This window comes from Manihot esculenta, chromosome 11 (assembly GCF_001659605.2).
Source record: "Manihot esculenta cultivar AM560-2 chromosome 11, M.esculenta_v8, whole genome shotgun sequence".
Taxonomy (NCBI): Eukaryota; Viridiplantae; Streptophyta; class Magnoliopsida; order Malpighiales; family Euphorbiaceae; genus Manihot; species Manihot esculenta.
In genome coordinates, this window is record NC_035171.2 from 10,391,972 (window position 1) to 10,411,456 (window position 19,485).

At 39.7% G+C, this 19,485-nt stretch overlaps 2 protein-coding genes across 3 annotated transcripts; both read left to right on the top strand.

Annotated features, from left to right (window-relative positions):
* The first annotated feature begins 11,063 nt into the window (after positions 1-11,063).
* LOC110626455 (protein SUPPRESSOR OF GENE SILENCING 3 homolog) lies at positions 11,064-15,531 on the top strand. 2 transcript variants are annotated; one of them, XM_021772369.2, is made up of 5 exons: positions 11,064-11,726; positions 13,250-14,120; positions 14,233-14,533; positions 14,632-14,876; positions 15,049-15,531. In XM_021772369.2, the coding sequence occupies exons 1-5, from the start codon at positions 11,245-11,247 to the stop codon at positions 15,241-15,243; spliced, it is 2,094 nt and encodes a 697-aa protein (XP_021628061.1). In that variant the 5' UTR covers positions 11,064-11,244; the 3' UTR covers positions 15,244-15,531. The 2 variants fall into 2 exon arrangements, with proteins under 2 accessions (XP_021628061.1, XP_021628060.1); XM_021772368.2 differs by having other exon boundaries at positions 11,068-11,726; positions 13,247-14,120.
* An 846-nt stretch (positions 15,532-16,377) lies between these two features.
* LOC110626457 (4-coumarate--CoA ligase 1) lies at positions 16,378-19,285 on the top strand. The gene is made up of 5 exons (XM_021772370.2): positions 16,378-17,608; positions 17,965-18,163; positions 18,272-18,485; positions 18,644-18,746; positions 18,947-19,285. Exons 1-5 carry the CDS (start codon positions 16,610-16,612, stop codon positions 19,064-19,066), a joined length of 1,635 nt encoding a protein of 544 aa, XP_021628062.1. The 5' UTR covers positions 16,378-16,609; the 3' UTR covers positions 19,067-19,285.
* The last annotated feature ends 200 nt before the right edge of the window (positions 19,286-19,485 follow it).

Here is a 19,485-nt window from a genome sequence, read left to right on the forward strand (position 1 = left end):
CGGCGGCCGAAAGTCCCTCCAGAACCGAAACTCGGCCACTTTCGGCAGCACCTTCAGCGGCCGAAAGTGGTTCCAGAGCCAAAACTCATATATGTTCGGCGGCACCTTCGGCGGCTGAAACTCCCCTCCAGAGCCGAAAGTCCAACTTTCGGGGGCAGGGTTCGGCAGCCAAAGCAAGCCACCATAGGCAGGTTCGGTGGCCGAAAGTCCCTTCGGCTGCCGAACCTGAGTTCTCCCAGAATGGCAGAACTCAGCTTCTTCATGCACAAACAGCCTCCAAACCTTCCAAAATAACCCAAAACCTCACATGATCTCTCCCAAACATGCATACACACTCCCTCATGCATATAGGGCATAAACTTACTTAAACCTCACAACATAACATCGCATAAACAAACATTAAGCATAAAACCCACATAAACCTAAACATGCACATCTACTCTATCCCATGCATCAAAACTTCATAAAAACTTCATTAAAACAAAGAAAAGGGTGTGGATCTACACTTACCTCTTGAAGATCGAGGGTTGGTGCGATCCCTAACTTGGAGATGGGAGAAATCTAGCTCCTTGGGTCTCCAAGCTCCAAAACTTGGTCTTAAGCTCAAAACTCTTCAAAACAAAGATAAAACTCATGAAAACTTGAGGGATTTGAAGAAAAAACACTAAAACAACCAAAGGAGGACATGAACGCACCTTAGCTCGAGAATGGGGAGAAAACTCGCCCATTTTCGATCTGAGGGCCTTTTATAGGTGGCCGGTCAACCACCTTCGGCGGCCTAAGCTGCTTCCACAACTTCACCACCTTCGGCAGCCTAACGTGCCCCCTAAACTATCCCATGTTCGGCGGCCGAACTTGAGGTTCGGTGGCCGAAAGAAAGCCACTTTTGGAAGCCTAACATGCCTCCTAAACAACCCCATGTTCGGCGGCCGAACTTGAGGTTCGGCGGCCGAACCTGGGTTCTTCTCTCCTTGGTCTTTTCTTTCAAAACTCAAATCCTTTCTAATCAAAACCATAAAAACATGTAAAAACATTCTAGAAAACCTTTACTTTACCCTTCTAGAGAGTTCCGACATCCGAGATTCCACCGGACGGTAGGAATTCCGATACCTGAGTCTAGCCGGGTATTACATTCTCCCCCCCTTAAGAACATTCGTCCCCGAATGTTCCTCAACTAGCACATGCAAAGCAAAACATATCACATAACACATAAAAACATTATCCTTAAAAGAGATAAAGACATTGCCGGAGTATGAACTCCCGGGTCTCCCAAACACCTTCGTCCTTTTTTTTGTGGTGATTCTAAAAGATTTTCACCATCAGGATTCCCTTGTTCCTCAACTTTCTGATCTGCGTGTCTAGGATCCGCACTGGTTACCCAACATAGGTGAGATCTCCTAAGATCTCTACATCTGATTCACTACGAACCTTGCCAGGATCTGACACGAACTTCCATAGCATAGGAACATGAGAACCCAGGTGGATTCTTTCCATGGGAACAGGTAAATCTAACTTGTACGATACATCCCCAACCTTTTACAAGGCCTCAAAGGGTCCGATGTATCGTGAAGCTAGCTTACCTTTCTTCCCAAAAAGAACCACCCCTCTTTTAGGAGACACCTTGAGCAATACCATATCTCCCTCCAGAAATACTACAAGCTTCCTACGAGCATCTGCTCAACACTTCTACCGGCACACAGCCGTCCTGATTCTTTCTCTGACAACTGACCTTCCCTCTGCTGTACTGTGGGATAAACCGCCAAGTGATTTCCGGCTGGGGCATTTGTCATAACATTTGCCTCACCCGGATGCTACCGAAACTTATAACCATAGTCACTAAGTAGTTCTACCCACTTTCTCTGCCTTAGGTTTAACTCTTTTTGACTCAAGATGCACTGCAAGCTTTCATGATCTATAAAGATCTCTCATTTTTTTCCCATAAAGGTAACACCTCTACATCTTGAGTGCAAAGATCACAACTACCTTTTCTAGATCATGTGTAGGGTAATTCAACTCATGCTCCTTTAACTGCCTAGAAGCATAAGCAACTACCCTTTCAAACTGCATCAACACACAATCTAGTCCCACACGGGACGCATCACAGGACACTGTGAAGACTTCATCACTGGTAGGCAGAGTTAACACCGGTACTGACGTCAACCTTCTCTTTGGCTATTCAAAGCTTTCTTCACACTATTTTGACCAACTAACCTCTGTTTCTCTTTGGTCAACCCGATCATAGGAGCAGCAACTCTAGAGAAGTTCTGGATGAACCTCCTGTAGTAACCTGTCAACCCAACAAGCTCTTAATCTATGTCACTGTGGTGGGTCTAGGCCAGTTAACTACAGCTTCAACTTTCTTGGGATCTACCTCAAAACCCCTATTTCTGACACATCGCGACCCAAGAAAGATATGCTCCTTAACCGAAACTCACATTTGGAGAACTAGGCACCCAAGCCATGTCCTCTCAAGGTCTGTAACACTGTCCTCAGATAATGGGCATACTCCTCTGCGCTTCTGGAATACACCAAGGTATCGTCAATGAAGACAATAACGAAGTGGTCTAGAATCTAACTAGAAACTCTGCTTATGAGATCCATGAATGCTGCAGGGGCATTTAATAGCCCGAACGACATTACTAGGAACTCATAGTGCCCACATCTGGTTCTGAACGCCGTCTTCGGCACATCTTCTTCTCTGATCCTTTACTGCTGGTACCCGGATTTCAGATCTATCCTGAAAAGATGACCAACTCCTGCTAGCTGGTCTAAATAGATCGTCGATCCAAGGTAACCGATACTTATTCTTGTTAGTGACTTTGTTCGACCGCCTGTAGTCGATACAAAGGCTTAAGGATTCATCCTTCACTCTCATAAACAACACTAGAGCACCTCTAAGTGAGATACTCGGTCGGATGAAACCCTTACCTACCAACTCTTGCAACTGTTCCTTTAGCTCTTTCGACTTCTTTAACTCTACAGGTACCATCCTGAAGGGAGGGATAGAGATGGGTCTGGTTCCCATTATCACTTTAATTTCGAACTCTGTCTCCCTAACAGGTGGTAAATCTGACAGCTCGTTTGGAAAAACATCTAAAAACTCTCTCTGACTACGGACACTGAAGCTGGTTCCCTGACCTGACTGCTATGCTTTCTCACAAGAGCAAGAAATCCCCTGACAACCTTTCCTGAACAACTCACGAGCCTGTAGGACTGATATCAAACCTCTAGGTATCCCTACTCTGTCCCTTCAAAGGACTACCTCTGATCCACCCTGATCTCTGAACCTGACTACCTTGTCTCTGCTATCCAAGGTAGCACCATGAGTAGAAAGCCAATCCATCCCTAGAATGATGTCATAATCAGTCAAATCTAGAACCACTAGGTCGGCTGGAAGGCATCTACTCTCTACATACTCTGAACTATACTGACAGACTGACTCTGTCACAGATGGATCATACTTGGGTCCACTGACCCCAAGAGAACACTCTAACCCAGAAGCTATCAACCCACTCTATTTACGGCTCTCAAAGCAACAAGGAAAGAGAAACATCAGGGTCCACTAAAACATGCACATCAGAACATAAGAGAGCGAGATTACCTGTCATCACCATGTCCGATGTGTCAGCCTCCTGCTGGGTCATGGCGAAGATCCGTGCCAGAGCTGATGGACCTTCTCCGCAGGAACCTGCTGAAGAAGGGGTTACCCTTCTCCCTCTGCCTCTGCCCTGCATTGTGGCTAGAGCTACTGGCTGAGCTATACTATCTGAAGCTGTCTGCTGGGATCGTGGCAATAAGGTCGCAGTGGGACACTCACGTGCCATGTGCCCCTCCTGTCCGCACCTGAAACATGTTGTTGTCCCAATCCAACAGACTCCCTTGTGCGGCCTACCGCACCTCGTACATTTGGAACTATCCAAACCAGAGCTCAAACCATCGCCTAATCCCATACCAGACTTTAACCTGTTCCAGAACTTGCTCTTCTTTGATCTTCGAAGGCCTCTGTCCCCCTTTTTACTCTTTGCGGCAGCCTCACTCAGAGAGGAGAGATCAACATTCCCTGTCCCCGGGGTTTTGAAACCCGAGGATTGTGCCACCTGCTGTTTCACTGTTCCTTGGATGATGGCACTAGCTTCCATCTTTCGGGCCATATCCACTATCGCATGGAAACTCTCCCTCTCTATTGACTGGATCAAGGAGGAATACCTGGAATGAAGTCTCATGATATACCTCCTAGCTTTCTTCTGATCTGTGTCAAAGGTTTGCCCTGCAAACGGCAACAGCTCCAAGAACTTATCTGTGTACTCATCTATACTCATATCCTCCGTCTGCCTTAGCTGCTCAAACTCAATCATCTTAAGCTCCCTTGAACTGTCTGGAAAAGCCCATCCTGCGAACTCATTGGCAAACTGATCCCAGGATAAGCTCTCCAACCTTGGGTCCACATAGTTTTTGAACCATTCTCTTGCTTTCTTGCATTTCAATGTGAACCCCGCCATCTGAATGGCTCTACTGTCACTTGCTCCTAGCTCATCTGTTATCATCTTTACCGTTCTGAGATACTCAAAAGGGTCATCACCTGTTTCAAACTTGGGGGCATCCAACTTTAGATAATCCGTCATCTTCACTTTACCCCCAACCGATGAGCTAGGTTTGGATGTTTGGACATCCTGGACTACTGGTTCTGCTGATGGAGGAGGAGGCGCAGCATTCCCTGGGTTAGGGTTTGCTGGACCTGGGAAAAAGGGTGAGGGTGGAAACATAGGATACTGTGGATATGGCGGGTAAAAGGAAGGATAGGGCATAAAGGTGGGATATGGGTTATAGCTAAAAAAATCCGATGCATTCCCTATCGGATACCCTGGCCCCTGAGGGTAGGGTGGATACTGTAGTGGAACAAAACCCGAGGCCTGAGTGCCTCCTTGGGACTCTCTCATATCCTCTCCTGACATACTCATGCCCAAGCTGCCATCTCTTCTCTGTTCATCCTCCTCTGATCCCCTCATATCCGCTGACATATCACCCTGAACTGCTCCTCTTCTGCTCACATCAAAAGACCTTCTAGGGTCCCTTGATGTTCCTTCTCTGCTTGATCTACATGACATTGCCCTTGGCAATGCTGGGGGATGGGCACCCATGCCCTCATTCTCTGGTAGTACTACAGTCAATCTTGCAGATCGACGAGTGCCTCTCATCCTATTTCTCTGAAACACAACATACATCTCATAGCATTAGCAGCATATAGTTCATGTGGAAGCACATGAACCCACATCGCATACATAGCATATCATACGAATATAGCATCATATGGTCCATGTGGTAACACATGAATCCTCATCACATACATATCATATCATTAATGCACATGCATTCTATCATGGCATTTCACATCATCATCAAGACAGGACTCGACATCCTATCCTAGTGGACATGATTTTTCCTATTGTGCTTGCCCTTCTATGACCTCTATGAGCCCGACACACTCTAGGTCCGACTATGTGAACCTAGGGCTCTGATACCAATCTGTAACGACCCGGAAACCGGACTGCTACCGGCGCTAGGATCCAGATCGGCATAAGGCCGCCGGGACCCGTAGCAAGCCTAACATCCATTCTGTATACCTGTTAAATCCCATACATGATCAAACATATACATAAAACTTTAAACTTTTTCTTTCATTTACCAAGCTTAACCTGTGCATGCACAACTCAAAAACATAAAACCCCACACTGGAGCCCTCAACAAATGCTCCAATGGGGCAACATAACATACATCAAGCTTGGTTTAACATAACTCATCATAAAACATTACATATAGATCATGTATAAAAAGGGATTTACTATAAACGTTTGGGCCAAGCACAATACTAAACCTCATTACATTATCTTACATTACATTACTTTACATTATACATGTCCACTACTATACTATTACATGACATAACTATGACATACCCTTAACCATTTCTCTTTTGACTCCCTGTGCTATCTCTAGTCCTGCAAAACTAGGGTTAGGGGAAAGGGGTGAGCTAAAAAACCCAGTGAGCAGAACAATAAAACAATTCATTAAAACATATGCTATCATGGAATGCATCACATCACAAACAAATCGCATCAAGGATGGAATTGTCACCAATAGCCCTCTGCATATCGTACCAGGTCTAGCCGTGCCAGGGGCGATACGACCACACCTGGTTTTCTCTTACATATACATATCATAGCAAGTCCAACTGTGCCAGGGGCGATACGGCCTCACCTGGTCCTCTCTTACAGTCCAACTATGCCAGGGGGGATACGGCCTCACCTGGTCTTCTCATCTCATATCACATCATACCATCTCATGTCATTTCATATCATCTCATGTCATTTCATATCATCTCATGTCATACCATATCATATTGAGGGCTAGAGGATCATCCAATATCCATCCACAACAACATCATCATATAATGCAATGCAACATATTCGTGGGTTCTAATGCAACAACCTATAAACATGGCAATCGTGATGCATGGACATGCTTAAAAGTTAATTTGCTTTAAATAAAAGAGTTGTGTTCTACTCACCTCTGGCTACCTCTGGACTAACTCTGAAGCGGCTAACACTGCTGAACACCTCGGTTCCTCAGGTCCGATCCTACATAGGTGGACTCAAATGAGGGACCAAACATACTCGAATAGGACTCTAAACATCTCCCTAAAAACCTCCTAAAGCATCATAAAAAATCATAGAAGTCATGCAAAAGAAGGCTGAACAGGGCACTTTCGGCGGTAGGTTCGGCGGCCGAAAGTCCCTCAAGAGCCGAAACTTAGCCACTTTCGGCGGCACCTTCGGCGGCCGAAAGTGGTTCCAGAGCCGAAACTCATGCATGTTCTGCGGCACCTTCGGCGGCCGAAACTCCCCTCCATGAAAGTCCAACTTTCGGGGGCAGGGTTCGGCAGCCAAAGCAAGCCACCACAGGCAGGTTCGGCGGCCAAAAGTCCCTTCGGCTGCCGAACCTAAGTTCTTCCAGAATGGCAGAACTCAGTTTCCTCATGCACAAACAGCCTCCAAACCTTTCAAAACAACCCAAAACCTTACATGCTCTCTCCCAAACATGCATACACACTCCCTCATGCATATAGGGCATAAACTTACTTAAACCTCACAACATAACATCACATAAACAAACATTAAGCATAAAACCCACATAAACCTAAACATGCACATCTACTCTATCCCATGCATCAAAACTTCATAAAACTTCATTAAAACAAAGAAAAGGGTGTGGATCTACACTTACCTCTTGAAGATCGAGGGTTGGTGCGATCCCTAACTTGGAGATGGGAGAAATCTAGCTCCTTGGGTCTCCAAGCTCCAAAACTTGGTCTTAAGCTCAAAACTCTTCAAAACAAAGATAAAACTCATGAAAACTTGAGGGAGTTGAAGAAAAAACACTAAAACAACCAAAGGAGGACATGAACGCACCTTAGCTCGAGAATGGGGAGAAAACTCGCCCATTTTCGGTCTGAGGGCCTTTTATAGGTGGTCGGTCAACCACCTTCGGCGGCCTAAGCTGCTTCCACAACTTCAGCACCTTCGGCAGCCTAACGTGCCCCCTAAACTATCCCATGTTCGGCAGCCGAACTTGAGGTTCGGCGGCCGAAAGAAAGCCACTTTCGGAAGCCTAACGTGCCTCTTAAACAACTCCATATTCGGCGGCCGAACTTGGGTTCTTCCCTCCTTGGTCTTTTCTTTCAAAACTCAAATCCTTTCTAATCAAAACCATAAAAACATGTAAAAACATTCTAGAAAACCTTTACTTTACCCTTCTAGAGAGTTCCGACATCCGAGATTCCACCGAACGGTAGGAATTTCGATGCCTGAGTCTAGCCGGGTATTACAGCATTGGTCTGCAGAAATAAATTCATAAAAGGCCACAAGGCTATTCGGTGCATGGGTCCTTCACAATAAGGCATTCAATGACAGGCCACAAGGCGGGTATACGCTTGACCGACCTATCAGGTGTTAGTCCAGCTGCATAAGAAGTTTATGAGGCATTTCATGCCAGGCCGGAAGGCAAGTACACACCAAGCCGACCTGCTGGGTGTTAGTCCCACTTTATGAGAAGTTTTTAAGGCATTTGATGCCAGGTCTCAAGGCGGGTACACACCAGGCTGACCTACCAGGTGTTAGTCCTGCTTCATGAGAAGTTTCTAAGGGATTGTATGTCACGCCTCAAGGTGAGTATACACCAGGCCAGGAAACCAGATATTAGCCTAGCTCACAAAAAGTTTCTAAAGCGTTTGATGTTAGGCCGCAAGGCGAGTATACGCCAGGCCGACCTACCGGGCGTTAGTTCCATTTCATGAGAAGTTTCTAAGGTATTTGATGCCAGATCGACCTATCGAGTGTTAGTCCCACTTCATGAAAAGTTTCTAAGAAATTGAATATCAGGTCTCAAGACGAGTATATGCCAGGCTAGGAGACTGGGTGTTAGCCTTTGCTTACAAAAAGTTTCTAAGGTGTTTGATGCCAGGCCGCAAGGCAAATATACGGCAGGTCGACCTTCCGGGTGTTAGTCCTGCTTCACAAGAAGTTTTTAAGGCATTTGATGCCCAGAAGCTTGTCAAGGCTAGAGAAATAGCACGCCAGGGCTAGAAAATGCCCGTAAAGGCTAAAAAAGTCAAAGAGCTTGTAAGGGCTCTAGAAAAATGCTCGGAAGCTCGCAAAGGCATTTAATGCCAGAAAGCTCATCAATGCTAGAGAAAGCCTGAAAGCACGCTAAGGCTAGAAAATGTCCGGAGGCACGATAAGATTGAAAAAGGTCAAAGAGCTCGCAAGAACTAGAAAAATACTTGTAAATGCTAGAAAAGGCCAAGGAGCTTGTAAGGGCTAGAAAAATGCCTAGAAACTTGCAAAGGCATTTGATGGCAGGAAGCTCGTTAGGGCTAGAGAAAGCCCGGAAGCACGCTAGAACTAGAAAATGTCCGTAAACTTGACAATGCTAGAAAAGGCCAAGGAGCTCGCAAGAGCTAGAAAAATGCCTAGAAGGTCGACAAAGCTTAAAAAGGTCAAGGAGCTCATCAGGGCTGAAAAAATTACGGAAGTCCATTAAGGTTGTAAAAGGCTAGAAAGCCCGTCAGGGCTGTAAAAAGCCAAGGAGCTCGTCAGGGTAAGAAAATGCTCGAAAGTATGTCAAGGCTAAAAAATACTCGAAAGTATGTCAAGGCTAAAAAATGCCTGAAAACTCATCAAGACATTACTCTATTACTCATCGTGCGCTCAGTCCAGATGAACAAAGCCACATGACCCAGATCATAAAAAACGATTGTCACCTTCTAAAGAATTGCAGACCAGTGGGAGGATCTCTGATACTACATGAGACTCGCTCAAAGTAGGCAATGAATTGTTACCATAAGAAGAACCATGTGGTAAGAATTTGATAAACTAATACACGGTCCCACCCGTAGAAAGAAAGATCAGGACACTTTAGGACAGATCAGTCTCAAGTCGAACAGACTCACTCTCTTAACTTCAGGGCGAGTCTCCATAAGAGAGTTACCGTTAAACAGTTACAATCCAGCAAATTTTCTTTACGCTTTCGATCGTGGAATTCCTAACCAATTATTCGGTGAAAATTTCTTACTAACAAGTCAACCACATTATCATAAAATATTATATTTATCTCTATTTTCTTACAATATAAAAGGAAAGAATCACATAGACAAAAGTAAATTATTCTCTAATATAAATATTCTTAAGTTCTATCTTCGCTCTATCCTCCAATATACTAACTTCAACATCAAAGTGGCTGTCGTACATACTCACCATTTCATGTTTTCTTTTTTGCAGATTTAGCTAATCAAAATAAAGTTTTATTCTGACCACGATCTAAAGTTAAACAACATTACTTTTAAAATAAATAAAAAGAAAAATTAAAAAAAAAACTGAAGATGGTGTATTTATTAACAAATGAAATTATAAATTATAGCTATTTTTATATAAATACTCCGATTACAAGTTATAATATAATATTAATAATTATAGCCATTTTTAAATTTATCTCTATCGTATTAGTATAATTTTTTTTTAATTTATATATATATATATAAATGAGAGAATAAAAATAATAAAAAAATTTATAAATTTAATACATGCATTATTAATACATATTATAAAACATGCAAGTAACATAAAAATACATAAATTATGAAATAATAAATGGAACATAGTAAAATATAATTATAACAATATGCTATTATTGGTAATGAAATAATATATATGATGATAATATTATACAATATAAAAATATTAAAAGTTATATAGTTATTTCGTTAATTAATATTCATTTTACGAGAAATTAAAAAATTAAATAAATTCTTACAAAAATTCAGTAAGAATTCAATTTTTTTAAAATAATTTTTTTAAATTAAAAAATATTAAATATTTTCATTCTAAATAAAAAAATTATTAGATATAAATAAATAAATTAAATTAAATTTTAAGAGGAACTATGAAAATATAAGCAAACATCATTAAAAAAAGTCAAATTAAAAGTAATTCCATTCAATGTTAATTATATGCAAAGGTAAGTGTTATGTTACGACTATTTCTTAAATGAAATTTTTTATTAACATTAATTTATGAGAAGATAAAAAAATATCATATTGTTGTATTTATTCTATGCAAGTATGTATTTTAATTTATATTAAAATAATATCTCAATAATTTATAAATATTTTTAAAAAATATTAACATGATAAATAAAATATAATTATTAATTAATATTTTAAAAAAATAAAAAATTATTATATAATTTCATTTATTTTTATTTTCTATATGATAAAAGTTTCACATTAAAATTTTTAACAGTTTTTAAAAATTAAAGTTATTTATTAACATACTATAGTCAAAATGTTATTTTGACACGAATTCAATCATACATCAAAGTAAAAAAAAAAAAAAAAAAAAAAAAAAAAAAAATGATGAAATCACTTCTTTTTTCCTTAATTTATTACTGAAATAATCGCCAAGAACAGAACACACGCGACCCTACATCGCACTACACTGCTTGACTGTAGAAAAGCAGAACTTTGAGGTCCATAAAGCTTAACCCCTCGCCGAAGCTGTCCAATAATATATCTGGAAGGCAACTTCCATGATAAGTTCTTGCTGGGTCTCTTATACACAGGTTAAATAGGCTGCTCTCTTCACGGGGAGGAGATATCAAACTAAAGCAACCCACAAAATTGATTTTGTAAAAATGGCAATATCCCAAGCCTTTGATCTTTTTCCTCTAAATGATGCCCACTTCCCAACTTTCCTGGGCAGAAATGAAGAAGATGAGACTCTGCTACACTTAGATGCTGCATTTGCAGAAGAATTGCAGTTCCAGGAGGCTCTAAAGGCTTCTCTGTTCACTTGTCAAATGGCAACTTCTGAGCCATCACTTCAGGTGGAAGTAAAAGGTGAATCCTCCCTTTATTTCTGTGAAATTTGCAGGGAAAGGAAAGAAAATGATCAGCTGATCAAGAATGGGAACTGTGGTCACCCATTTTGCTTGGAATGTATAAGCAAGCATGTGGAGGCAAAAATCAAATTGGGTCTGAAGATTTTTACATGTCCAGGCTTAAACTGTGAATGTGTCCTACAGTTGGAGACGTTTAAGCATTTTCTTTCTAAGGATGTGCTCAGCCAGTGGGAAGAGGCACTGTCTACAGAGCTGGCTCCAAATTTTACTTGCAGGTTAGTACATTTTATAGTTTAAACAGTATTTAATTGGGTTTCATTTTGTATCATCTTATTCAGATGAGCTAGTGCTTGTTAATAATGATCCTTAATTAGCCACTGAACTTGTACTAACAGTTTGAAACATTAGATGAAGACATTGGAATTTTGTGACCTCAAATTGTTTGTATATATGTGAAAGAGAAATGAAGTGAAAGAAACTCTAATGACAGAGAGAAAGCATTAACAGCATATTTGACATGTGGCAATTTCTCAGACGATACTGATGACATTATTTTGCTGGCAGCCATTGGATGCCCACTTTTATTGACACCAAATAACATTCTGTTATTTTAATTGCATCCCTTAGCTCTAAGTAGATGTTCACTTCTTGGCATGGGGAAATGGAGTGGTTATAGTATCAGCGGTAGGCTTTCCTTTCCATGTTTGAGCTGAACCGCTTCTATTGTGTATTTCCTTTGTGGATGGATAGACTTTAGGAGCTTTTGTTAAGCATTGGATTAAGTTTATGTGACTATGATCTCTAAAACTCTCGGTAAGCATTGGATAGACTTAAGGAGCCATTAGTGTCTTGGTGTTTGAGAGGTAGTTATTTAGGATTTTCTACTCTCACTTCAGCTGAATGCAAGTGTGGGAATAATATATTGTCCCCTGTAATCTCCATGTTTGTAGTGATATATTATTGTCTTGTCCTCGTTGACATAGACTAAAAATATGAAGCAAGTATCTGTTTTCAACGGTGCAGCTTGTTCTCTGTCTATGATTCCTATAGGAAAATATCTATTCAATCGAAAAATGAATAGAAATTCTGATAGAGCATGACAAGCACCGTCAAAAATAGAACTGCCTCTTTAAGAGGCATATAATAATTATAGTTATGTCTGCGCATGTTTAATAAACCTTCTTATGCACTTCAATCGTATTATATGAACTCATTAGATATTCCATCACAACTGCTACAATTTTATGCTTCTTTTTTTACAAGAAAGTACTACTAGAAGGGCCAATTTGTCTTAACAATTGAAATTTAAATAACTTGTTTCAAGTTGTTTTTGGAATTGATCAGATGAATTCTGTAGTCAACTATTCAAATGTAAATTTTTTCTTGTGTTTGGAACTGAATGAATATGCAATTCATTTCAGTTTGCTAGTGAATTTTATGTAGAATTCATTTATAAACATATAATTTAGAAATCAATTGCAGAATTTGGCAATTTAGTTTAAATGAAATTGCTTTCAGAAAATTGGAGTTATAGCTTCCCATTGGACTTTATGAGGTTTTACACACTGTCAATTATGGATTCACAATTGAATTTTCATAAAATTTTATATAACTCATTCATTCCAAAACATAAGAAAAAAGAAAATCTAGTACCACTCATAGTTCTTGAACCTACTAGTTTATATTGTTGTTCTTTCAGTGTTAAATGAACAGATTGTTGTACATTCATTTGTTCTATTTCATCAGCGATTATATGTCCAAAATTGACTCAATTTCATTCTAAACGATGGTGCAGCAAAGGATTCTATGCAAAGCCAGGTTCAGAAAATGGCAATGGAAAGCATTTCCCTGCTAGAACCAGTAAAATCCTATCACCACCAGAGGTGAATAAAACTGTGCAGTTTAGTCACTGTATAGCCGGTACTAACGATTCTGCAGAGGCTGATAGCAAACAGATTGTTCACAAAAGGAAGTATGAGGAGACAGCTTCAAGTAATGCTCCAAATAAATTCCTTTTGCGTCCTAGGGCTGTTCGAACAGTGCTGCACAAATGGTATGATTCTCACTCTGCATTATCATTCAGAAGAGGAAACAAAGGGCCCAAATCAGCTTGTAGCAGCTTCAAGGACATTCCTGCAACATTTGATGGTATCCCACCTATGGGACCAATATTGAATAGGCAATGTAGTAATGATACTGCTGCAGATGATTATGATAATGATAGTGACTCTGATACGTTGCCCGATACTGATGACTATGATTCCGAAGCAAGTCCAAGGAGCCCTAGGAGTTGTAAGAAGAGCAAATGGTTCAAGAAATTTCTCAAGGGATTTGAATATTTGAGTGCAGAGGAGATCAATGACCCAGCTAGACAGTGGCACTGTCCAGCATGTCAAGGTGGTGCAGGTGCCATCAAACGGTACTTGGGTCTGCAGATCCTGATCAAACATGCCAAAACCAAAGGGTCGAGAAGAATGAGGCTCCACCGAGAGCTTGCACAACTGTTGGAAGAGAAGCTACACAGTAATCTGGCAACTTCTGCTGCTATAGGAGATGAAGCATGTGGTAAATGGAAAGGTTTAAAAGAAGAAAATAAAGATCATGAGATAGTTTGGCCTCCTATGGTTCTCATTACAAATACGTCCCACAAGAAGAATGAGAACAATAAGGTGAGATTTGCGCTTTTCTCATTTACAGATAGATATGTAAGTTCTTTGTTAAGATACTATGATCCAGTTACTAATTAGCTGTTGTTTGGATTGATGGAATTGTGGATTTCAGTGGATTGGCATGTCAAATCAACAGCTTCTGGACTTGTTCAGCTCATACAATGCTGTTGTCAAGGTTCAACACCTCTATAATTCAAATGGACATTGTGGGAAGAGTATTTTAATTTTTGAGAGCTCACTGAGAGGTTATTTAGAGGCAGAGTGGCTGCATATGCATTTTGCGAAGGAAGGAGTAGGTAGAAGTGCTTGGAATAATCAGCCAGTCTACTTCCTTCCCAGTGGGGAGCGCCAACTTCACGGTTTCATGGCTGTGAAAGAAGATGTGGACACCTTCAACCAGTACTATTCAAAAGGTATATATGGCATATGCTTGAAATGGATATTGATCAATGTTATTTTTGTGGACAAAGAACATGTAAGAGAGATATAATTCTGCTGCAAAATTGATCAGGTAAGCCTAAGCTGAAATTTGAGATGAGATCATACCAAGAAATGGTGGTGAACCAAATCAGGCAAATGATTAGAGACAACCTTCAGCTTCCATTGCTGCATAACAGAATCATTGAGCAACAAAATCATGCAAAAGGCCTGGAAGAATCCAATGGCATGTTGAAGATGAAGCTAGACAAGGCAACCAAGGACATGGAGATCTTGAGAAGAAAGGCCAAATATCAGCATGAGCAGTACATGGAAGAGGTAATTCTTTACAAATGCCATTGAACTTTATGCTTACTAATTGAGAAAGCTAAAGCTGAAGTTCTAAGCCTATGCAAAAATGAAAGCTCATTCAGTTACTCTTAGTTTTTATTTGCTATTTTTATCATGAATCATCTATATCTTGACTGACCGTAACAATGATTTTCCTTAGGTGGAATTTATAGAGCAATTCTACGAGGACCGAATAAAAAATTTTCTTGAAGCAACAAAAGAGAATGATGGGGAATTTGAGAATGCACAGCAGAAGGAACTGCAAGAAAATGCAGAGCAATCAAATGCAAAGATAGCAATGGAAAGAGCAGCAAGACTTGAGCTTTCAGGAGAAAGCTCGTCCAATAATGTCTAGTCTTAAGCTATTAAGTGATGATTTTGCCATTATATTTGCTGTTGAATTCTTATTTAAAACTGAAATATGTAATTAATCTCTATGTGATCATATGCATATGAGAATATGAAGTGTGCTGCAAATTGTGATGATAGTTATATGTAATTAATCTCTATGTGATCATATGCATATGAGAATATGAACTGTGCTGCAAATTGTAATGATAGTTTTGGGGAAAAGAATATTAAACTCCTGGCTCTAAACTTTGATGTCACATGTTTATTAAAGCACATATATTTATAACGTACACACATTTGGACCAGATCAGTTGAACCTCTTTTATTATATTATTTTTTCTTGGTTGAATTTTCATACTTTGTGTGTTTGAAAGTGTGGCCACCCACTAGATCGGATCACAATTAGAAATTCATAAAGAATTCAACAATTATTTTATCAAAGAAACAGTTCATGCAGTCCAATTGACACTAATTTCACCTACCACAGGACCATACCAGAGCCCTCTCCGTGTACTACCCACATGGTTGTAGCTATTTCCTCCAATAAGAAATACCAAATCTTCTCATGCCAAGAATCAAAATTTGGTAAATTTTGTAAATTCTGTAAATTCCCAGCCTGGGTTCTGTGCAACATATACAGCAATGGGAAAAAATTACATAGTTCATATCTATATAGATCCATACTGTGAATGCAAAGTTTTCATGTAAATTTTATTCTCATTTTACATTACCGTTTACATGCACCGAATCCAAACAAGAATATTTAGCAATAACTATAATAAAAGAAAAAAATCCTAACAAGATTCAAGAATTGGGCTAGACAAGAAAACCCAGATGGCCATTGGTGTAGTAGGTGAAGGGCAGTGGTCCAAAATGGCTGACGAATTTTGCCCAACAAAAAATGGATTAGTGTTTGGTGGTAGGTAAAATAAAAAGACAATTCCAAAAGAAATAAAATAAAAATAGAGGCCCTCAGGCCTCAGCCTGTCCTCCTGCCACCTCACTCTTCTTGTCTCTCATGTCAATCCCTTAATCTTCTCTCAACCAAAACTATGGACCCCACCATCTACCCTCCTCCAATATTAGCCCTTTCTCACCAACCCAACTCCATATTCCATCTTCTCATTCACCAAATCTGACCTTTTTCTTTTTCAACCCCTTTGTTTTTTTCCATTTTTCGGTTTTATCTCGCAACTTTTTCATAATCCCAATCTTCTCCTTCACCAACCCTCTCCTCCATCCTTACCCACCAAGCATCTCTATATCAGAATCTGCAATTTTCCTCTTCATTTCTCAGGGGGAACTTCAATCTTCCAAAACAGAGTCAGAGCTCCATAATCACTGTCATCATTTCTCTGCAACTTATTACAATGGAAACCCAAGTCTTAAAGCAACAAGAAGAGCTCATATTTCGCTCCAAGCTTCCTGACATCTATATCCCCAAGCACCTTCCTTTACATTCCTACATATTTGAGAATATTTCTAGCCATTCTTCAAAGCCCTGTTTGATTAATGGCGTCACCGGCAATGTTTACACCTACTCTGAGGTGGAGCTCACCGCACGCAGAGTCGCCTCCGGGCTTAACAACCTCGGTATTAAACAAGGGGAAGTTATAATGCTTTTGTTGCATAACTCACCGGAGTTTGTTCTTTCCTTTCTTGGAGCTTCCTTTCGTGGAGCCATTGCCACCGCTGCTAATCCTTTCTTTACTCCGGCTGAGATAGCCAAGCAAGCTAAGGGGTCTAACACGAAACTCATAATCACACAGGCTGCTTACGCTGAGAAAGTCAAGGATTTAGCCAATGATTACGGTATTAAAATCTTGTGTATCGACTCTGCCCCTGACGGTTGCTTGCACTTCTCGGAGCTATCAGAGGCCGATGAGAGAGACATGCCCGACGTTGACATTAGCCCTGAAGATGTCGTGGCGCTGCCTTATTCGTCGGGGACGACCGGACTGCCAAAAGGAGTGATGTTAACCCACAAGGGGCTGGTCACCAGTGTGGCTCAGCAAGTTGACGGAGAAAATCCCAATTTGTATTTTCATAGCGACGATGTGATTCTATGTGTGCTTCCCATGTTCCATATCTATGCTCTGAACTCGATAATGCTTTGTGGGTTGCGAGTTGGGGCGGCCATTTTGATTATGCCAAAGTTTGAGATTGGTGCTCTGTTGCAGCTGATACAAAAGTACAAGATCACTGTTGCTCCGATTGTGCCGCCGATCGTTTTGGCCATCGCTAAGTCACCGGACACCGAAAAGTATGATTTGTCGTCGATAAGGATGCTCAAGTCAGGCGCAGCACCCCTAGGGAAGGAGCTTGAAGATACTGTAAGAGCAAAGTTTCCTCAAGCTACACTTGGTCAGGTATGTCGCCTCTTTATTTATGCTTGGTTTTCACTCTTCCTGTATATATATATATATATATTTCTATTACTCGTTTGAAAAATATTTAATATAATAATAAAAATTAATTTTTTATATAAAATAAAAATATAATATACTAAATATTGAAATTTTGATTTTAAATAATTAAAATATAATTTAGTTTGTTTATCTATATGATATTTAATTAATTTTTAGTGATTCATTGGTTGAACCATTGTTTTTTGGATGAAGCACTGATTTTTAGTTGTCCCGGTCTGGGTTTTTTCCCGGTCCGGGTTTAGTTAATGCTGATATGATTAGTGGGAAACTAACAATTAATGGTTAAATTTACACAGGGATATGGGATGACAGAAGCAGGGCCTGTGCTCGCTATGTGCTTGGCATTTGCCAAGGAGCCTTTCAACATAAAACCAGGAGCTTGTGGAACTGTAGTAAGGAATGCCGAAATGAAAATTGTTGACCCTGAAACCGGAGACTCTCTCCCAAGGAACCAGCCTGGAGAAATTTGCATCCGAGGAGATCAAATCATGAAAGGTATAATGAATATCTCTTCAATTGGACCACTTCAATAAAATGAGAAGAAAAAAAAAAGGGAAATGAACTAAAATTGGAAGCTCTTCTTTTTTTTATATAATTTTTCAGGATATCTTAATGATCCTGAGGCCACAGCAAGAACCATAGATAAACAAGGATGGCTGCACACAGGCGATATTGGTTATATTGATGATGATGATGAGCTCTTTATTGTCGATAGATTGAAGGAAATAATCAAGTACAAAGGATTTCAAGTTGCCCCTGCCGAAATTGAAGCCTTGTTGCTGGCTCATCCTGAAATATCTGATGCTGCCGTAGTTGGGTATGTGTAGAGTTTTACATCTTATAATAAACTTGAATTTGAAATGTCACAGTTCTGAAAATAATTTCAATAATACTAAATTAAAACTCATAGTAGATTATTATTATTATTTTGAATAAATTATGGTGAAAAAATTGACATTTTTCTCTGATTTTCAGGATGAAAGATGAGAGTGCTGGAGAAGTCCCGGTTGCATTTGTAGTAAGATCAGGCAAATCAGAAATCACTCAAGACGAAATCAAGCAGTATATTTCCAAACAGGTAATTTTACATCTTCAGTCTCATGGGTCCATTTAACTACTCTTTGAGTGAAAATTTATGCTCAAGAAATAAATTACATATAAAAAATATTCAAAAAAAACATATTTTCCATTAAGATTTAGGAATTTTTTATTTTATTTTATTTTTTAAAAAATAAAAATTATGCATCAATGGGTGATCGGATGAATTGCTGCGTGCAGGTGGTGTTTTATAAAAGAATAGGACGTGTATTCTTCATGGAAGCCATTCCAAAGGCACCATCAGGGAAGATCTTAAGGAAAAACCTGAGAGAAAAATTGGCAACTGATTTTCAAAAATGAACTTGAAGATAACTTCCCTCTGTTTTAAAATTGGAGGGGAACGTCTACACTTGATTCCTGGGTTCTACTTATAAAATGCTGGTGTAATTAAATACAAGTTCTTCTATGTATTTTTATTTATATTTTGGTAAAAAAAAAAAAAACAATTTCTTGTGAATTACGTCATTATTAATATTATTTTGTTTGTTGTATTAAAAAAAGCTTGCCTTTTCCTTTGACAGTGCTAGGACAAAGTCACAAATAAAAGGAAAAATCTAAGCTAGATAACCTAACAATCTTTCGCTGAAGAAGGCATACTTAAAGCAACAATTGATATTTTATTGGCAATAATAAAATTAAATGAATCCTCTCTATCGTGAATTTATCAGACGAGAAGTGTTTTTGATTTATGGTAAACCGAATTAAGATAAATATTTTTT